The 18,762-nt window shown below is 38.9% G+C and overlaps 1 protein-coding gene across 3 annotated transcripts in view; it reads right to left on the bottom strand.

Moving 5' to 3' along the window:
- ME1 (malic enzyme 1) overlaps window positions 1-18,762 on the bottom strand; it is a 167,842-nt gene that overhangs the window by 17,969 nt on the left and 131,111 nt on the right. For all 3 annotated transcript variants that reach the window (XM_065055293.1, XM_065055291.1, NM_001282816.1), the window contains 3 exon segments: window positions 18,489-18,598; window positions 8,901-8,998; window positions 7,069-7,182 (listed from right to left, as the gene is read on the bottom strand). In XM_065055293.1, coding sequence (XP_064911365.1) covers window positions 7,069-7,182; window positions 8,901-8,998; window positions 18,489-18,598 — 322 coding nt within the window.

Below are 18,762 nucleotides of genomic sequence, written 5' to 3' on the forward strand. Positions count from 1 at the left end.
AACATCACCATTTCCACAGAAAGTTACTCACACCATCATATTAGGGAACCAAGTTGAAGCTCAGATAACAAACAAAAATGGCCCATCAATAAAACCCTGAGAAAACTCATAGAAAACAGCTGTAAAAACAGAAGGCCAGACTGCACAGCAGACATCTACATGGCGTATGACAGAACAGGAGGCAGATCTTACAAAACCCACCAATGCGAAGCCTAATGCCACGGCCTGTTTGAGCTGGTCCTGCCGCGGCTGCCCCGCGAAGCAGGGCTGGAAAGCAGAGCAGCTTCATGGCAGGGCTGGAAGATCTCCAGAATTTGCTCTTTCCATCAGCTGGGAAGCAGCTGAGAACCAGCCCCAGCACCCTGAGGGCTGCACTGTCCCACATCAGAGGCGGCGCTGGCATTTGTCCCATCTCACAACCAGGGAGACGCAAATCTATTTATATAAACACTTGCCTCCGCTGGGCTGTGTCAACTGTGGCTTATTTAAACAAGAGAACGAAGATCAGTACACAGATTAATAAATTCATCTGAGGTTCTCAAATACTGAAGACGTGAGAACCACAAAAGACATGAGAACTGTAGACCAAAGAGCAAAGCAGCCCATTAGTAAGTAGAGTATTTCCAACCGCAAATGTTTTGGGTTTACTTGCATTTTCCCTGTGAGTTCCCTATTGCAGAGTTAAGAGCAAAATAAACAAAAAAAGGCAGTAGCTAAAGCACCAAGGAAGAAGCAGGGGGAAAGAAGGATGTGGTTAAGAGTCATGGGAGAAGGTGGTGGAACATCTCCCTGTTGGGAGATGATCTCTACATGGCTGCTTATCTCTTTCATCACAAGTACAACCATGGTCTAAAGCTTGTTGGTGAACCAACTAGAGGGCTCTAGGCAGGGACTGGAGTCGGCACTACAAGCTGAGGGACCTCTCTGGGGAAACCTCCAGAAATATGGAAGGGAAGGGATGGGAGAGGCACAGAGAGGGTACAAGGAGGGGACCAGCCAGACCACTCTCCCTAAACAGAACTCCAGGAGAGTACTGCTTACCAGGAGTCGCAAAATGCCAAAGAAGTAGGTGGAGGTATGGATACGGACTCACTGGTCAGGGGCTACTGAAAGCCAAGGGCTTGCAGGTGACAGGCACTCCTGTGTGGCCTCGTTTAGGGACTAAAAAGCAGAAACATGTGTCCCTCTCAAATCCCCACATGGAGTCCCTAATTGTGAAGTGACTGTGCCTCCTGATCAGGCCCATCACCTAACATCTAAAGCACCTGAAGACAGCAAATTAAAACCAGACAAGGCAACTTGGACATGGAGTTAATAAATAGTTTGTTGCCAACACAATTCGAGGAGATAATGTCATCTGTTGGCAGTAAAATACACAATTTAGGTGAGAAATGTAGTTCTGGTGTTGACCTAAAGACACATTGTTAGAAGATTAAGGCTGTTTATGTAAGCCGTGCAAAGTATACAAAATACACATTCCATGTAAACAAGTACACATGGGTAACAGGCAGGAAAAAGTTTATAAAGACAATGATTTCAAGAAGATCTGAGAAGCAGAGAAAGTCAAGAACCTACAGAGCAATGAAAACAAAATGGAGCAAAACAATAATTCATTTCAATAATAAAGCATGAGCAAAAGAAATCATAAACCATCCAAATTAGGAAATCATAAACCATCCAAATTAGTTCACCATCTCATCAGTACATCTAATGTACACAGTGTCAAAGAGGAAACAGTTACATGGTAACTAATTTAATACTCAGATTTTTGGTGGTGTCTTTTTTAGAGAAAATAATGTGGATATTACTAGAACACACCCCACTAATCACCATTTTGCCTTGTCCTCACTTGTTTTCATATATTACCAATTGAGTATGAATAATACCACAAGGGATCAAAGACGAATTAATGTGTTTCCTTTCCGCAAAACTTATACTTCACATAGAACAAGATAGACGCAAGATGAAACTGCACAGATTAATTGACAAAGCAAACAAGGATTGCTTCCCTGGGAGAGTACAGGAGTTAAACAAGGCAGAAACTGCTTTAAGTGATTGTGGCGCCTCGGAGATACCCAAGACTCTGCATCTTTGCTAAGACACAAAGTGGTTTTTTGGCTCAGAAAGTTCTAGCCAGTTGCAGTTAGCCATAAATTAACTGATCAAGGACAAAAGTAACGATAATAATTGACTTGATAAAAAGAAAGCTAGAAATAATTAAAAGTTAGCAGAAAAAGTAGACATAGTGTTAAGCTGTATACACAAGTTAACATTAAAATTAGTATCAAACATTATAAACCATCCTAAACCAGTACCTAGAATGAAATCCAAACTTTTTTTAAGCAACTATTGCTAAAAAAAATTTGAAAATTCCATCATGATGGGATTCAGTTCAATATTAAGAAACTTGATTGTGAACTCTAAAGGCTCTTTCATTTATTATATGAGCTCTGCTGACTGTAAATGGAGCAACCACATCTATATGACACTGGCATGCTGCTATCAGTCCCAGATGTCCTCCTTTATTTCCATCATTCTCTAAGCAAAGATTGAACTATGTGTGTAACCAGCTTTGACCAAACCACGAACTTTAATCGGGGTCACATCCATTGCCAGTTAATTAGTTGTAAGGATCTTTTCCAAATCAGTTTGCCAGGGATATTCAAGTAGAGGAAGGAGGAAGGAAAATGAAAACACTGTAGAGGACTATCAACAGGGTTACCTGGGCATCTCCATTCTAATTAATTAGGACCACAGAAATTGGGTAAGCTTTTGGGGTCTATTTCAGTCCTCATCTTAGAAAGACTGATATTCTGAGGCCTTCAATTATCAGACCTCAGCTGATGTTCTTGTGCTTGCCATTCAATTTGGGCTTCACTCAGGTGAAATCTTACTGGGGATAAGACCACGCATCTAATAGACATTTAAAATACAAAACACTTGATTCGACACAAGTATTACTGTGCTGAAACCTGAAAGCAGAGAGTACAAAACTGTCGAAAAAACATTGCTCCATGTTGACATACTTTTTAAAATTAAGGATGACATTCATCCCTATGCAGATCCAAGAACCATTGTGGCTATCACCCTCTAATGTTCTTAGTATTGCCTTAAAAAAAAAAAAAAAAAGGAAGAAAGAAAAAAGAAGCATTTGCATTATTAAAATGCTCAGATAATGGTGAACCTCATGAACATCGCAATACTGTTTATCGCTTTCTGCCTTTTCTCAGCTACTCGACACAAAAGAATTTACGGTCTTTGAAGATCATGGGTGATCAGGCCACTAATATAGGCTAAGCGTGACACTATGGCAGCTCTAAGGAAGACACAAAATGTGCTCAGCACACATCACAGATTTACGTATATTTGTGTGATTAACAGAAAAAAAAAACGGGAACACTGAGAATATGGGAAAGAAAAGGAGTATGGGAGACAGTACCCACCGGTGTGTTCATATGGTTAAATATCCATTCATCAGTCAGACGGAATGTGACAATGTGACAGAACTCAAAAATTCAGAATTAAAGATGAGTCTCAACTGCTTGTGAATAATCTCCAAGTTCACAAGAGTGCAAAAGCAACTTTAAAAGTGTCTTTTAATTAACCATTAAAACTTCCATCTAAATGCACTGGGATACTTAACACAGGCATTTCAAGAGGAGTAATATCTGTTTCAAAAAGTCATATAGTTCAAGTTGCAAAATTCCAATGATCTTATGATCTGCAAACCTTCCTCATCCACCTTTGGAGAAAAAATAGTTTCAAAATGTGAAAGCATACTGAACAAATTAAAAGCAAACGAATGAACAAACAACCACTACCAACAAAAGACAACAAACAAACCAAACCAGCCAACCAAAACACACCCACAACAACCCCAAACCGATATGAACAACATTACAAGGTCTCTGGAAGAAGTACAGAACACAGCTATAGACAGTATAACCAGCAGCCTTAATCACCAGCTCTTTCACCACAACATAGCAGAGAAGTTGGTCATCAAACTTGGTTTAATGAAAAAAGATGGTTCCCAAGGAAAAAAAACAAGAATATTAACAGGCAAATGAAAACACAGCTGCACTTGAACTACAATTAAAAAGCCACAAAGGAAAAATCATCTACAAAAGCCTGATAAGTGACTTCGTGGCAGCTTTTGTGGGTGGGGGAAGAAGAAAAAGATGGAAACTGTTTGCAGTCAGGTCAACAGAAGTTCCAAGGTTATTTTTCTTTTGTTTGTACTAGTCGAAATATTAAGGAAAGCAGATGAAAGGATAAACAATGTTTAAATCTATTTTGCATTGCAAAATTAATGATCAAAGGGCAGCATAGAATACAAATGATGTTAAAATTAGTGTAGCTGGACAAAGTAATCACCGAGTTTTCAGAGATCCTGTTATTTCTCATACTATACTGCTAAAGCAACAGATGAGAATATTTCTAGAACTGAAAAGGTCTCCCTGCTTCCAGTAAAATTCTTTTGATCAAGCAGTTTTTGGTGGAGCAAATTTAAAGGGACTCTTTTTGAATAGGTTTCCGTTGATACACCTCCTTAGTGCTAAGAAATAAAAGTCAGTATAGTACATGCAAAAATTGGTTAACTGGTGATCTATGCCATGGCTTGGCAAATCTCATCTTTGCAATAATAATATTTCTAACAGCGGAGTCCTTTCCATTATACAGTTTTCTCACAAATACTTCTAATTTTACTTCTCTTATTTCATTTGTAAAAATTTGGAAAGGCCTTCAAGGCTTGCAGCACTTTTCTGCAATCAGCTAAAGCCAAAATAATTTCCTAAGTGGACCTAAACTACAGCCAGAAAAAAGGAACCAGGAATAGCTTAGTTATTTACCTGCTATATTTGCTATATATATGACTTCCCAGAAGTTAAATCAAGCTTCAAGAGGCTTACACTGTATTCTCTTTTCTGTTTTAAGGAAGGGGAGGGAGGGGCAGTTTTAAATTTTTTTTACACTTTTTAGGGCAAACATTTAGCTGCAGAAGAAAGCCAAGAGAGGACTTGCAGAGCCCTACACCATGGACACATTTCCTTATGCCCGGCTCAGGCCTCACACTGAGCTATCTCCAGCTTCTAGGTCCGGCGGGCTCTGCACTCCAACACACCACAGCACCCACCCATTCTCCAGCCCCCCCAGGATGGCCAGATGGGAATTCTGGTGCTCCCGGGCCTTCCAGGAACACCAGCAACGACCTGAAACGTGCACCGACAGCTCCCGCTGCTTGCGTCAACATCTGGCCACAAATTCAGCCCTAATCTAATTCAGACAGCTGTTATGTCTGGCTATCACGAGCAGTTCACAAATATACTCCGGGCAGGACATGAAATTCAGTGGACTGATTTTTGGATAAAGCCCAAATTAAATCCCCAACAAGAAGAATAAGCAGAGGAAAGGAACTTCAAGGCTGTGTGAGATGCTGATGGGTTTTGGCCCTGCTTGAGGGCACTGAAACTAGAAGGCGGTGAGGAAAGAATACAGTCACCGAGTCACTAAAAATTTAGAAACTGTGAAAGGAATGTGTCTCTGCGTACCAAGAGCAACAACCTGGCTTCTTGGCTGAATAGCAAATTAGCAGGGAGAGGTGTAAAAGAAGCCGGAAGAAGAAATGAGCAGGAGAGAAAAAGGCTGGTTATCCACCTTGGCTGGATACACATGCAGCCAAGACCTGTTTCACTGCTTCAGGGCTGTGAACCTCCTATAATTCTGGCCCCGTCAGACTGTTTCCTTAACAGTACCAGGAGGTGATTGTAGTTCAATTGTATTATTTGATAATCCCAGTCTCTACGGTGGATGGAACTGTGCAACACACCATTCTTCTCAGGCAACCTCTAGGTTTCAACAGCCACAGAAGATACACACGCCTTCAGTCATCTGTGTTTGGACGCAAAACCACTTTAATATTATTAGGTGAACACCAAAAGTATAAAAAGCACTCATTAAAACAAGCAAATAAACAAAAAAACACGGTAAAAAATTCTGTGTCTTAGATAGTAGCAAGGACCAGAATTCTTGGGTATCTGATCAGGCTACTTTTGTGCCTTCTGGCAAGGAATGTCCAAGATGACCTTTGGAATACTCTCACATCTCAATGCCTATGATCCTACTATTTTTCCTTCAACAGAATGAGTGAAAGGTGCTGTGATGCTGCTCAATAAACCAAGACAGGTACTGACTGTAGAATGCATCCTCCTGATGCAAAGGTATGTGAACTGTAAAAGATCCCAAATATTAGACCGCTAAGAACTTTGCACAAGCATTCAGTACCAACAAAGGTGACCATAACCACCGCTAACCAACATGCAAGGTGAAAAACCAAAGCCAACTGGCCTCACACCCGTTTCTTTTAAGTAGCTCGCAAACTATTAAATACATAACCACCTTTTAAAACACACCAGTTTCTTTATTCTGGCACATGGAATTCATATGTTTCTTTATTTTGGCACGTGGAAGGAATGAGGTAAGGGTGACTGATGAAGTCTCTCAGCAGCTTCAAATTCTGACCAGTGTTGATAGCACTGCAGACCACAACATCTGCAACATGAGCTACATCACTGTGCATAGAAGCTGTTGGAGGCAATATTTCTCAGTTTTTGCAGTTGCAGAAGGATGACATGCTTGCAACACCAGGAAAATATTCTCTTTAAAAATATTTTTGTTCCTTCTAAAAAAAACTTGAATGCTATCCTAATAACGTATCTATACATCTTCGTGCAAGATTGTGCTAACAAATAATAGTCGCGTTAACACAGGAAATATTAAACCCACAAGTTGAACATTTCTTTCCTTACACAATTTTTAATGAACTGCTGAAAAATTCTCTTCATTATGTGCTCATCCCTAATGAAAATGTGCAGGAACTCCAGGCACAATCACAGCCCCCGTGAAGTAACATGGGAGTCTGTCGTTCATTTAATACACTCTAGAAAACAGCTTGCTTTGTCAAGAGAGAGAAATTGCTTTAGTTGCTTTTACAAAGAATACGTTCTTGCCTTTATCTACAGACTGCAAATAATTATCATGACATTTAAAGGAATGAGAAACTTGTATTACCTTCACTATTAATCCCTTTGAATCAACCATCCATATCCTTTTGATAGCTTCCTCTTTCGATACCCCTTCTTTTTGCATAGCCATAACAATGAGGTTTGCTATCCCCAGTGCAGCCTGAAGGAAAGAGAAGAAAAGTAGTATATAAAACTAGAAATGAAAGAAATCTCCTGGCCACTAGTTTCCTCTACCCACTGTTTTAGAAAAGTTTCTTAATTTATTTGAGAATAAAACTGTATATTTTTTTTTTTTCATAAAGTGAACACTAATGAATGGTTGCTACCATTTGGTAATTAAAAACCATAGTGTAGATAACAGTACAGATAAATCTTAGATCATATAGATAAATTACAGTATAGATAAATCCTAGGATGGCATCTTCAGTATGGATAGCATAAAAAAATGTTTAAACTTTAATGAAAAATGCAAAAACACTTATTCCACATAATAATCTCAGAACACATACATTATTTTTTCTTCTTTGAAGTTTTGTTTTGTTCATCATATTTTTTTTGTAAATTAGACCAAAGGAAACCACAGTCCGCATGACAGAAAGTAAAACACAGTCCTAAAAGATTTTTTGCCCGTTATCTTTCTTAAAATGTCCATCAAGAAGGTAAGTCTCCTTCTTGTGTTTTGTAACTCTAGACTTGGCTGTGCTCCCAGTGAAAGCATGGGCAAGAAAAATTCACTTATCAGTATTTTGCTGAAACATGTATCATTCTTACTGCATTTTATGGTATTTCATCCAAAGGATCAAATGTCATACAGGTACAGATTGAAAACAGGCAACGAAACAAGCCAACAAACCACTCACTCTTTCTGATTATCAACTCATGTACATATTTATGGGGTTTATCCTGTTTCTGGCTCTCTGTTATTCAGTTTCACTGAGAATCAAGTGAGATTCCCCTTTTTCGTTAAGAAGTAAGTAGTTTTACTAGGAATGAGCTCCCACAGCAGGGATGATGTCTACCTTTACCTCTTTGCAGAAACAGGCACACTGACAATACTCACGACAACAAAACATTAGGCTATGGATTCACCTGTCTGTGGAGCAAAACCAGGGTAAGGAACTTCAGAGATGGACAGTCTTGATGTACAAAGCCACTGACATGCCAGACATGGATGCAAGTCATTCCAAAAAACTACACACCTGATCTCAGTAGCACCAAATATTGAATCAAATTAAAGATATATGGACCACACAACACTGGATTAGTATATTGCACCTATAGTGGGGTCTGGTGACCATGAAGGTTGTAGACTTCATACAAAAGATGACACGTAGCCACACTGTAGATAAATACAACCTTCTCTTGTGCGTCAGTGGCTTAGAAATTTATACTGAAAATTTAGTATCAAAAAATAAGGCACATAAAAATCTTCAGAAATGGATGAGCTTGACATGCAGAATACTGAAAAACTGTATTTAATGACAGGAAAAATCAAAGAGGCACTGTTTCTTACTACATAATAGTGACTCTGAGAGTCATTTGTTTCATTTTGTTTCATTTCTCTTTGGTGGCCTGATATATTTCCTCATCTTTCCAAAGTGCTTTGTTCATTTATATTGAGACCAGTTCAACAATTTACAGCTGAAGAGCTAAACCATCAAGTTTGAAAAACAGTGCTCAACAAAATTTATTATGAAGAATATGAGGCTTGACCAGAGATTTTTCTGTAAGTTTGTATTTGAATTAAGAACCAACTTTCAGCAAGTGTTAGTGATCATTCTACCCATTTAAGATTCTTGTCAACTGGATACATATAACTTGATTAAACATTAAGAAAATTCTTCACTACAATTTTTCCTGATATATGAAAATACATACTTCTCCAGCTCCCTGGAACAACACTGTGTGATCTGATAACCTGTTCTTGGTGATACGCAGAGCTGCAAGGAGACCTGCAACAGCCACAGATGCAGTTCCTGAAATTAAAAAAAAAAAAAAAAAGTATATATATATATATATATATATATATATATATATATATATATATAGCTATTCTGGAAACAATTACAAAGCATTAAATATTAAATTTTAAAATTACACAGCATCTTTCAGCTAAAAGATACAAGTACTTAGGGCAGTAACAAAAAGCTCACTGGAACTGGAGTTTGCTCTTCTTTGTTCTCATAAAGCTTAAATGTATATGGGAATATCTTCAGAGTAACATTTAGTAAAACGTGATTGGTTGATTCTACTGGATGGCCATAACGGCTGGGGCATTCGAACTATTACAAAATAATCTGCTTATTACCTATTTCAGAAGGAAAAGTTGATAGAGCCCAGACAGAAGTATTTTGAAGGACTCCAGATACTGAAAATTAAGATACTGGTCTCATTCTTCACATAGATATACTTCTAATATAGTAAAACACAAGACTACAATAAAACTTTATTTCTCATGGGGAGGCTGTCAGTGTAGAAGAGCAAAGCGCGAACATTTACAAAGAAGCCAAGTGAGCTGACTTTCAGTTCAGTAAGGCCAGCTTATTTAAGACACCCACAGTCCTACCGCATCCAAAAGCCCTCAGTACCCCAGTCCACTGCGAAGGGGGTTCCCGCTTACTAGTGTCTGAAACATTAGAAGTACCTTTTAAATCTATCTTTGAGTCATGCCACACAGGGAAAAAAGCTGACATTTAGTTTTATGATTTATCCTGGGGAGGCCTTTCTTCTCCAAATCAGAACCACAAAGACTGAGACACCTGACTGTCCATGAATGGAAGGATTTTGGTTCTCATTGTGAGAAACATCTATTAATAAAAAGTAGGGCAATAAAGGGATCTCAAGCAGTCTGTTCATAACAGCAGGATCAACCATATCTCTGTGATTTCTCACAGATCTTTGTCTAACTCATTCCTAACATCCCTTTTTAAATACTCCTATGATATCCTCAGAACGCTATTCCAGTGTTTCAATACACTTTTTTGTTGAAAACCTTTTTTTTTTTATTTATTTATTTCTCTTTGCAACAAAATGTGTATTATACTTGAGGACTGTGTCCCAACCTGCTTTTCTTATCTGGAACAATCCCAATTCTCGCCCTCTTTCAGAGTTACATTTTCTAAAACACTTATCACTTATTTCTCTCCTCTGGACTTTACCCATTTGTTTCTTACCTTTCTTAAATTGTAGCACCCAAATCTATAAACAACCCTGCAGTGCTGCCAAGTCTAGCTATCAGCTTCTGTCACACTGAATAAAATTGGATTTGATCACCAGGAACTGATATCTTGCTTTTCTGATCCAAAGACCAGTTACTCCTGCCCACAAAGCCTGCTGGAGGGGGAAGCCCTTCTTTCATGGGTTACTGACTTCAGGTAACATGCTTGTATTTTCCACAAATGAAAATTGTCACCGAAGCCCAGGCACAAGGTGGACCAAAAAAAGACTCAAACTCCTTATTCCTGCAAGGAACTTGTATCCAGTAAATATCAGAAAAAAATCTGGGAAAGTACATCAGTTTTCAACATGTTCACAGAAACTATAAAGACATCCTGTGCAAGGGATATGGTAGTGAGGTAGATGATGCCATCAAAAAGTTGTGCTCAATGTGTCCTTTTAGAGGAGATTCTGAAAAAGGGATAGCAGACAGCATTGATTTCATCAGGACTGAAAAAACTGTATCAGCTACTAATGATTAGGTATTGAAAGTGGAAAAATTGAGATGTACCCCTTGTTCAGTTCTGGGAATAAGAACCGAACTCCTCCTTCTCCAGACAGTGGCTGCCATTGACTGACCCAAGGAGACTAAAGATCTGCCATTGACTGACCTAAGGAAACCAAAGATGAGGCCAAAAGTGATTTTGAGAAGCCTGCAAGAACTCGCAAGGAGATCTGCTGGATCCTACAATCCTGTTCCTGATCACCACAGCCCTAACTGCGAATGTCTACAAGCCACCTGGTTGCTTATGAGAGGAGGAGTCACATTGCTGCTGATTTTTCCTTCAAAAAAAGTGTGAAATAGGTGTGACCAGCCCTCCAAAAGCTCTTGGCCCAGCATCTGCACAACATGCAGCTCCCCTGAAGGATGCACTTTTGTTATTCACAAGTCTACCTTCCCACAAGCAATGTGAAGCTTAAAGCTCAAATAGTCGTAATCTCTACATTAAACTCAAGAAGATGCTCAGAACAGGTATTCATATTGGAGGCACACACAATTACGTTTCAAATTCATGTAGCTAAGGAAATAAAAGAGCAGAAGTAGTGAGAAGCTTGGTACTGGGTAGATCTCTCCTTAACAGACATCACTTGGGTGTTGAAGGCTGGGTTTGAATATGTGGTTTATAAGTAGGGTCATCTGAGTTTCATGAATGGTTACTTCTTCCAAAATAAAAGGTAACCCTTAGCAAAATTTAAGAACACATTTTTAAGTTAGAGTGCCCCTTAGAAACTCACTTTTTGAAGTAATTCCACCTGAACATTTCAAAAAAATGTGTCCTTAGAACTAAAAAGTTTGTTACGTGCTTTTAATTATGACTTTTCAATCATCAGAAACACAGGACACCTTGTTCTTAGCCCACTTAATGTTTAGACCATACAGATTTGTCATTTTTAGTTATTTAGTCATTTTTATGACTTGTTCTGAGAGTTGAGATCATTTACTTTCTTCTACCTCATTTCTGAATAAAAAAAAATAAATATCTAAAAATGGCTCCTCGGAGGCATGGCTTTGGGAACAACAACTGTCGGGCTGACACACTTCCACCCCACAGTATCCAAGAGCCAGCTTGTTTCTTCCCCTGATGAAATTAAGTCTTCCTCTGGCTAATGCCAAATTGGCAAAGACCAAAAATGGCAGAAGAGACAAGTCAGACCGCACTCTCTGTTTCCCTTGGTACTCTACCAAACAATCCTCATAACCGGCAATAAAAAAAAGATGGATGCCAAATGCTTTCTTCTGTTTTATGTTACACAGCTGTTCTTGCAGGGGAGGAAGAGGAAGCCTACATAACATGGCTTGTTCCTAAGACCATCAGGAGCTGCTCTTCTGGCAAGGAAAGCTGAGCTGGAGCACTCTCAGGTTCTGCCTCCTGCCCCTGCCAGCAGAGGCTGTGGCCACCACAGCACCCTGCCCTCTGCAGAGGACTTCTCAGCCGGGAAAGCTGCTCTTCAAGACACTTTTTGGTGATGGAGACAAAATGAAAACACTGTAGATTTATAACGAATGGGAATGCTGGGATCCTGTTTATCTTCATGGCTGAGGTGCTGCTGCTAAGTTTGTTAGCCATAAAAATGGGCCAGGATTATGTATGACCACTTGGGATACTTTTACAAAGTCTATATATCTTCTGTTGTAAGGAAAAAGACGGGAGATACAAAAATTGAATTAAATACTACATTGAATGTCAGTAACATTTTGCATTGATTATTTGTATGGGATGTGAACTATCATTACCTGTATGTTCATTACGAAGGTGATTCTGAATGAAGGTGATAAGAGCAATAGACGAGGACTTTAAATATTGCTTTTTTAATGAATCTCAATCTGCACTAAACTGCTCTAAAGAACTGCTCTAAAATGGTACTTTAAAAGTACTCCACGTGGCTTTTATTCAGCCATTTGACTCTAAAAAGCATAATAACCCAGTTTATTAGATTATAGAATCCACTATCACTGCTGCTGGCAGCGGCTGTCATCACTCCTCGTCAGCAGCTTCCCTGATTCCTTCCTATTGAAAGGGGGGCACCGCCAGCGTGAATAGCAGATCTGTTTAACCGGAACCGCTCTGACTAACGGCATGACCTTAAATTTCACCCTGAATACTGACTCCGGTTTTTGAAAAGAATCAAAATGCAATTCACATCCAACTGCCAAAGCCTCACCACTTCTCGCAGACATTACGAAGCAGAGACAGAATTTCGCTGCTTTTCCTACTGTCATCACTACAGAAAGGAGAGAAATGGCTTCACCTTCCTCTCCCACACAGCACAGGTTAAATCTCTTCTCTGCAGAATAATACAGACACTGTTCACAGACATGATTTTGAAAACAGATTCTATTTTCCCCAAATTTAAGGAAGAATAACCACAAGAACTTTAACAATGGTAGATATTTTTCTAAAGCAGTGTCACCTGCTGTGAAAGCAAACACTTCATAATAGCTTTCTAGGAAGGTAAGTCATATCTGTAGATGTGAAATTTCAAAGTACATTATTCTTTATCAAGTCTTTCTTTTCTGTCCAAGATTCTTTAGCCTTACTTGTTACTGTAAACTGTATAACTGAGCATGAATATGTCAAAGGAAATCCTAGAGACCATGGCCTTTTGGGGCTGGCACATTATAAATGCTTTGGAGCACAGAGTCTTCTTTCAGCAGATGCAACAGTTGAAGAATAAAAGGGAGAAAAAAACCCCAAAACATGAGGAACGAGAACGTCATTTTTATTTGACATAGTTTCATTTAAATTAGCAAAAATGACTCATGTCACTGAAGCATTTGTCCATGATTTAAAGTTTCAAAAAATAAGACATGTAATCACGTATTAGTGGTCCCTTTCCATCATTTACCTTACCTCATCTTAAAAAGCTAGTGAACAAGATGAGCAGAAGAATTTCTGCAGCGCGTCCTAAAATCTGAGCTATTCATTCTGGACTAAAAGATTAGGAAGTGGTAAACTTCATATTTCTCAATATGCAGCATAATAGTAATCACATGTTAAGACAGAAAGTCTTCCAAATAACACTGCATAGAGTGCCAGGAAAAAAAAGAATCCCTCTCCTACACTTACTGGGAAAAAAGGTGAGAGTAAAGATCCTGTCTAAAAGGTGCTATCTCAGTTGCTAAGAAGGCAAATGCTATGGCTGTGGGCTGTTCAAAAGACCCTTTTTTTAGGAGATGGGAGCTCCCACGATCAGAATTGTTTTAGATTTTTTTTAACTATAATGAGGAAAAAATTAAACAGATGAACACTTGTATATACACATACTTTTATGATGTGTGGAAAAGTATACAAAAGCTACAGTGGGGAATACACTGGAAAACATACCGATTTCAATGTAAATTTTCCACTGTGTAATGGACAGGTGATGTCCTGAATACACTGGAAGAAAAATAGTCTTCAAATAACCCTACAATATTTGGATTAATAATATTTTTTTATTATTTTATTTTTAAAATTCCAATGTCTGTTTCACAAGGAAGCAAATGTCACCTCATATAATGAAAAAGATTTTCTACAGTTTGCACATAATATCAGATTTTGTGATATGTATCAACATATGAGCTATTCCACGTCATTCAACTCTGCATCTTCCAAATTCTTGAACAGAGAATGAATTGGAAGCCCCATGCCCATTGCAACCACAACAACAAACCCCAAACCTCTTTACAATTTGCTTTCAAGAACTGGAATTTCCAAGTACCAAAAGTGTTATTTCTGATGTTACCGTTAAAAAGAATTAAGTCTTAAAAATGAGAATGCTAGTGACAGATAAATTATGATTTCTGAGAACTTCACTGACTGAACATAAAATTGATCATAACATAACTTCCAGGTATAATTTTCCTAATTATTTAAATAGCAGTCTGCTGTACATTTAACATATATTTTAAATCAAACCACACATGTAAGATGGAATAACAATCTTAAATTATACGTGCTCTGCATTTTTATTTTAAGTCTGTTTCATTTAATAAAATTTTGATGCAATTAAACAGCACAGCTGTTAAAAACTAATGACATCTAAGGTCGTGATGGATACTGAAATTAATTCCAATCCAGGGCAATCTCTCCATGTAAATATTTTCGTTGGCATAAAATACAGGCTCTGTTCCTATAACAGGGGAGAGCAACTGTGGGCACAATGAAACAGAGCTATAACACTAGAATAAAAGCTTACAGTATTATCACATAGAGAAACACGTATTTTATGTGGATTGGCTTATACTGCAGAAGTTTGTCATTTTCCACTGAGGCAATTTTGAAGTACAGGGGTGGGGAAAAAATCAAACTTATGCCAGTATCTCAAATTTACCCACGTCAGCAATGACTGCAACCAGCTACCATGTGACGGGTGCTGAGAGACCCCTGTAAAACAAATGCGTGGCTCCCAAAACGTGCAAATTTGCGTTAAGCCAATGACCGTGCTTGAGTAGCAAAAACTCTTTCAACAGACACGCCAAAAGTGCGATGGGTGTGGAAAGGGACCCTGTTCTACTACAGCTGGGTTTGACAAGGGGCGGGCAGGTATGGCCCAAGCCCATCGCACCCATGAGCACTGCAATCCTGGACTTGGAATTCTTCTTTAACCCATCTTACAAGATCTGTCTAATGCCCCTGCAGCACAGAAGGGAACAGGTTAGTTTCTCCAAAGGGATTTTCAGCCTCCTAAACAGTGAATCTCCACCCCACCTCTTTCCAGGGGTGATCAATCAGAGAACATCCTCCATCCTTACGAACAGTTGTGGCGACACAAGCCCCAACTCTTCTTCGGAATTGATCCATTCCACAACAGGGGTTGAAGAGAAAAAAACCCAACACATCTTGTAACTTAAAAGAAAATTCCACCCTGTCCTTACGAGTCCTCCTTCCTAAATATATTGGAGATGATCAAAGCTAGCAACCCGATCTAATTCAGGTATTTCTAAATGTGAAGCCTGACATTACAACATCAGTTAATATTTCTCCCATATTGGAAATTATTATAAAAAACTCCACAGTTTTGGTAAATTCTCTCTAATAGTTAGAAAGAACTAGATAAAAGTATTTGTTTTGAACTCCAGGCTTTCACTGATTTTCATTTCAATAAATCATTTTCTGCATGTTTCAGAGAGGAAAAGTAAAAAAGGAAGCAAGCCTATTTGTGGTCAGAACTGAACCAAACAAGAATCCAAGGAAAAAAGAGAATATTTTCTCCCTAAAGCAACATTATTGCTATTGTGTTTGTAAAAAAATAATTTGAAAATATAAATATGAAGAAATTATCATAATTGCAGAGGCAAAAAATTCACTGCCCAGCTGAAAACCAAGATGATTTCTAGAATGATAAAATAAGAGCAATTTTCATTCCAATACGGATTTATAGCAGTTGGTCAGAACCCTGTTCACCCTTGTTCCCAATTCTGTGAGAAAAGAAAGGGGACGTAGAAAAAGTTACAAAGCTTTTTCCAAAGTAGAGGATGTGACTGTGCTGTAGCAGGTATGGAGGTAAAACTATCTCCAGAAATTCATGAATATCTCTATAGATGACCCTTGAAGGCCAGTCTTTAGTGGTTTTAGAAGATCAGTGTTCTGGCAGACACTTCGTTTCCAAAACATATTGCAATGGCATCGGTTACAGGCATGCTGACACCCTGCAAATAGGGGAGTGAAAAAAGCCTCAAGCCATTCCATAAAACATATAAAAATTTCTATCTTTAAAGTAGCTTTGGAATATGAGGAACTATGTTTAAAATATCAAGTAAGAACTATCTTCAGAAGATGATGGCAAATCAGAAGCAACTATGTGTTTGTTTGCTTTTCTTGGTTTGATGCTACTTTTTGATTGTACAGCCCTAGGGGCAGAAAATAGGACTTGCATACAGAGGAGACCACTCTTTCAAGCAGCTTGGAAAAAATCATGCTATTTAGAAACTGAAAATCTCTAAGTATTGCTAAAGAAGTTAGCACCATCTATCCTCATTAAAGTTGTCAGGTGAAAGATCCTTAGGGTTTACAGAGCTGGAACAGAAAGGAGATCACTGGATCTATATTTGAGCTGTTATTCCACTGCCACATTATAGGGGAAGATGATATCCTACACAAAAGAGATACTGAAGGTATTTATGGGGATATGATGACAAATGACTGAGATAAGAGCAGGCTAAATGCATCTGCTTTCGCCTCTTGGAAGCTACACAAGCATTAAGGATGGAGATCACCCCAAACTCCCGGACGTCATTTATGAAAATATGAAAAGACCCACAAACACAAATCAGATTGCAGAAACTGAATAAAAGACTGCATGTGGCTATACTTCTGAGGAAGACAGACAGCTGCTATGACAACCATTTTGTTGAAAAGCTTCCCTTCCATTTCTTCAAGACTACATTCTAGTTGAATCTTTCTGATTTGGGGTGAGTACCTTCATCCTGCAAGGAAAGAGAACTCCCTGTGGGAGATGGGTCTCTAAACAACTAGGGAAACTTCCAGACACTGTTTGGTCTGCTGTAGCCATGGCTACACTCAGACCTGCAGGGTAAGTGGCACCATGCTTCTTACAAAGGGAAATGACATTTTATAATTAGTTTATTTTCCATCTGGGAGTTTGTCCTTCATAATGCGTTTCAGACGCAGGAATAAAACTCAGCCAGGCTCGTAACAGAAACATAGTTCCTGTGGGTAGCCAAATCCCTGACACCACAAAGACAAGGGCTATTTGAATCCACCACCATGCATTTAGTCCCTGAAATATGACCTAGGTCCTGAGAATGACTCAAGAACAACTTCTGGAAAACTCAAGCTCCTAATGCTCGGCTTGAAGTGTCACTGCAAACTGTCAGAAATGAAGATGGATAAACTTCCCTTTTTTGATGCTGAGGTGACAACACAAAGAAACATGAGGGGGGTAAAGAGGCAGCTGAGCATCCAGGACCCTCCTTGGGAACCTCTCTCCAGCAGTTCTTCTGACTTCAGTCTCCCTGCAAGGATGGGAGCCAGTGCACTTACTGCCCTAGAGAAAGTTATTTTCCAGTGCTATCTACCTGGCAGGAAATAGAGCAACCCAAGGAGCAGCATCCATTGCATCAGACCTGTGTGTCTTTCTTCTTGGGAGGGAAGGGACAAGAAGCCTGACTAGAGCCAGCACTGGGGGAATCCCCCTTGCTGACATTTCCCACCCTCAATCTTTTCCTTTTGCCAGCTGCTGCAAATGATTCAGATGGAAAAGCAGAGTCAGGGAGACAACTTCCCTCTAAAAGCGAATGCAGCCCTGAGACTGCAAAGAAAGTCAGTAGGATATTTAACTGAGTTGTCAGTTTAAGAACTGAAATAAAGTTTGACATTTATCAAGCAAGCTCTGCTGCACACAGAAACAGTGCAGCAGTTCTCACTGCAGCGACAAGAAAACGGAGGGAAGCACAGTCCAGGCTTGAGCTTTGACATTTTCCCAAAGATCTGACGTGAATATTTTATATGGGAAAGCCATTCGCATACTAAACTATGAAAAAACAACCCCTGAAGACTGAGCATCTAAATAAAGCATGAGGCATAAATGAGAAGGGAAAGGTTAAGGGCAAAGATAGCTCACCAGAAACCCATGCTGAGGAAACTCAAGGCAAAATGTGACCTGTACTGAACATCTTCAAATATCACAGGAAAGCTGACAGATATATATATATATATATATATTTTTCCCCCTCTGGTACCTCAATTAAGATCTTTCTGGGTTGTCAGCCTAACAAGAGTGAAGAGAAGAGAAGCAGTCTGTTACCTTGAATGTCATCATTGAAAGTGCAATACTTGTTACGGTACTTATGCAGGAGGCGGAATGCATTAGCATTAGCAAAATCCTCAAACTGAATGAGGCAGTTCATGCCATACCTAGAAAGACACAAAAACATGCATTGCATTAAAAATAATACATAATTGTAAATTAAAAAGCTTTGCAGTCGCGTTTTGAATATGAGTATAATATGACTTAAAAATCTACTGATAGATTCTGTTATATTCTGTATTTTTACATTCATATGAGCAATCAGCTAGTG

Source organism: Columba livia, chromosome 3, assembly GCF_036013475.1.
Source record: "Columba livia isolate bColLiv1 breed racing homer chromosome 3, bColLiv1.pat.W.v2, whole genome shotgun sequence".
NCBI lineage: Eukaryota > Metazoa > Chordata > Aves > Columbiformes > Columbidae > Columba > Columba livia.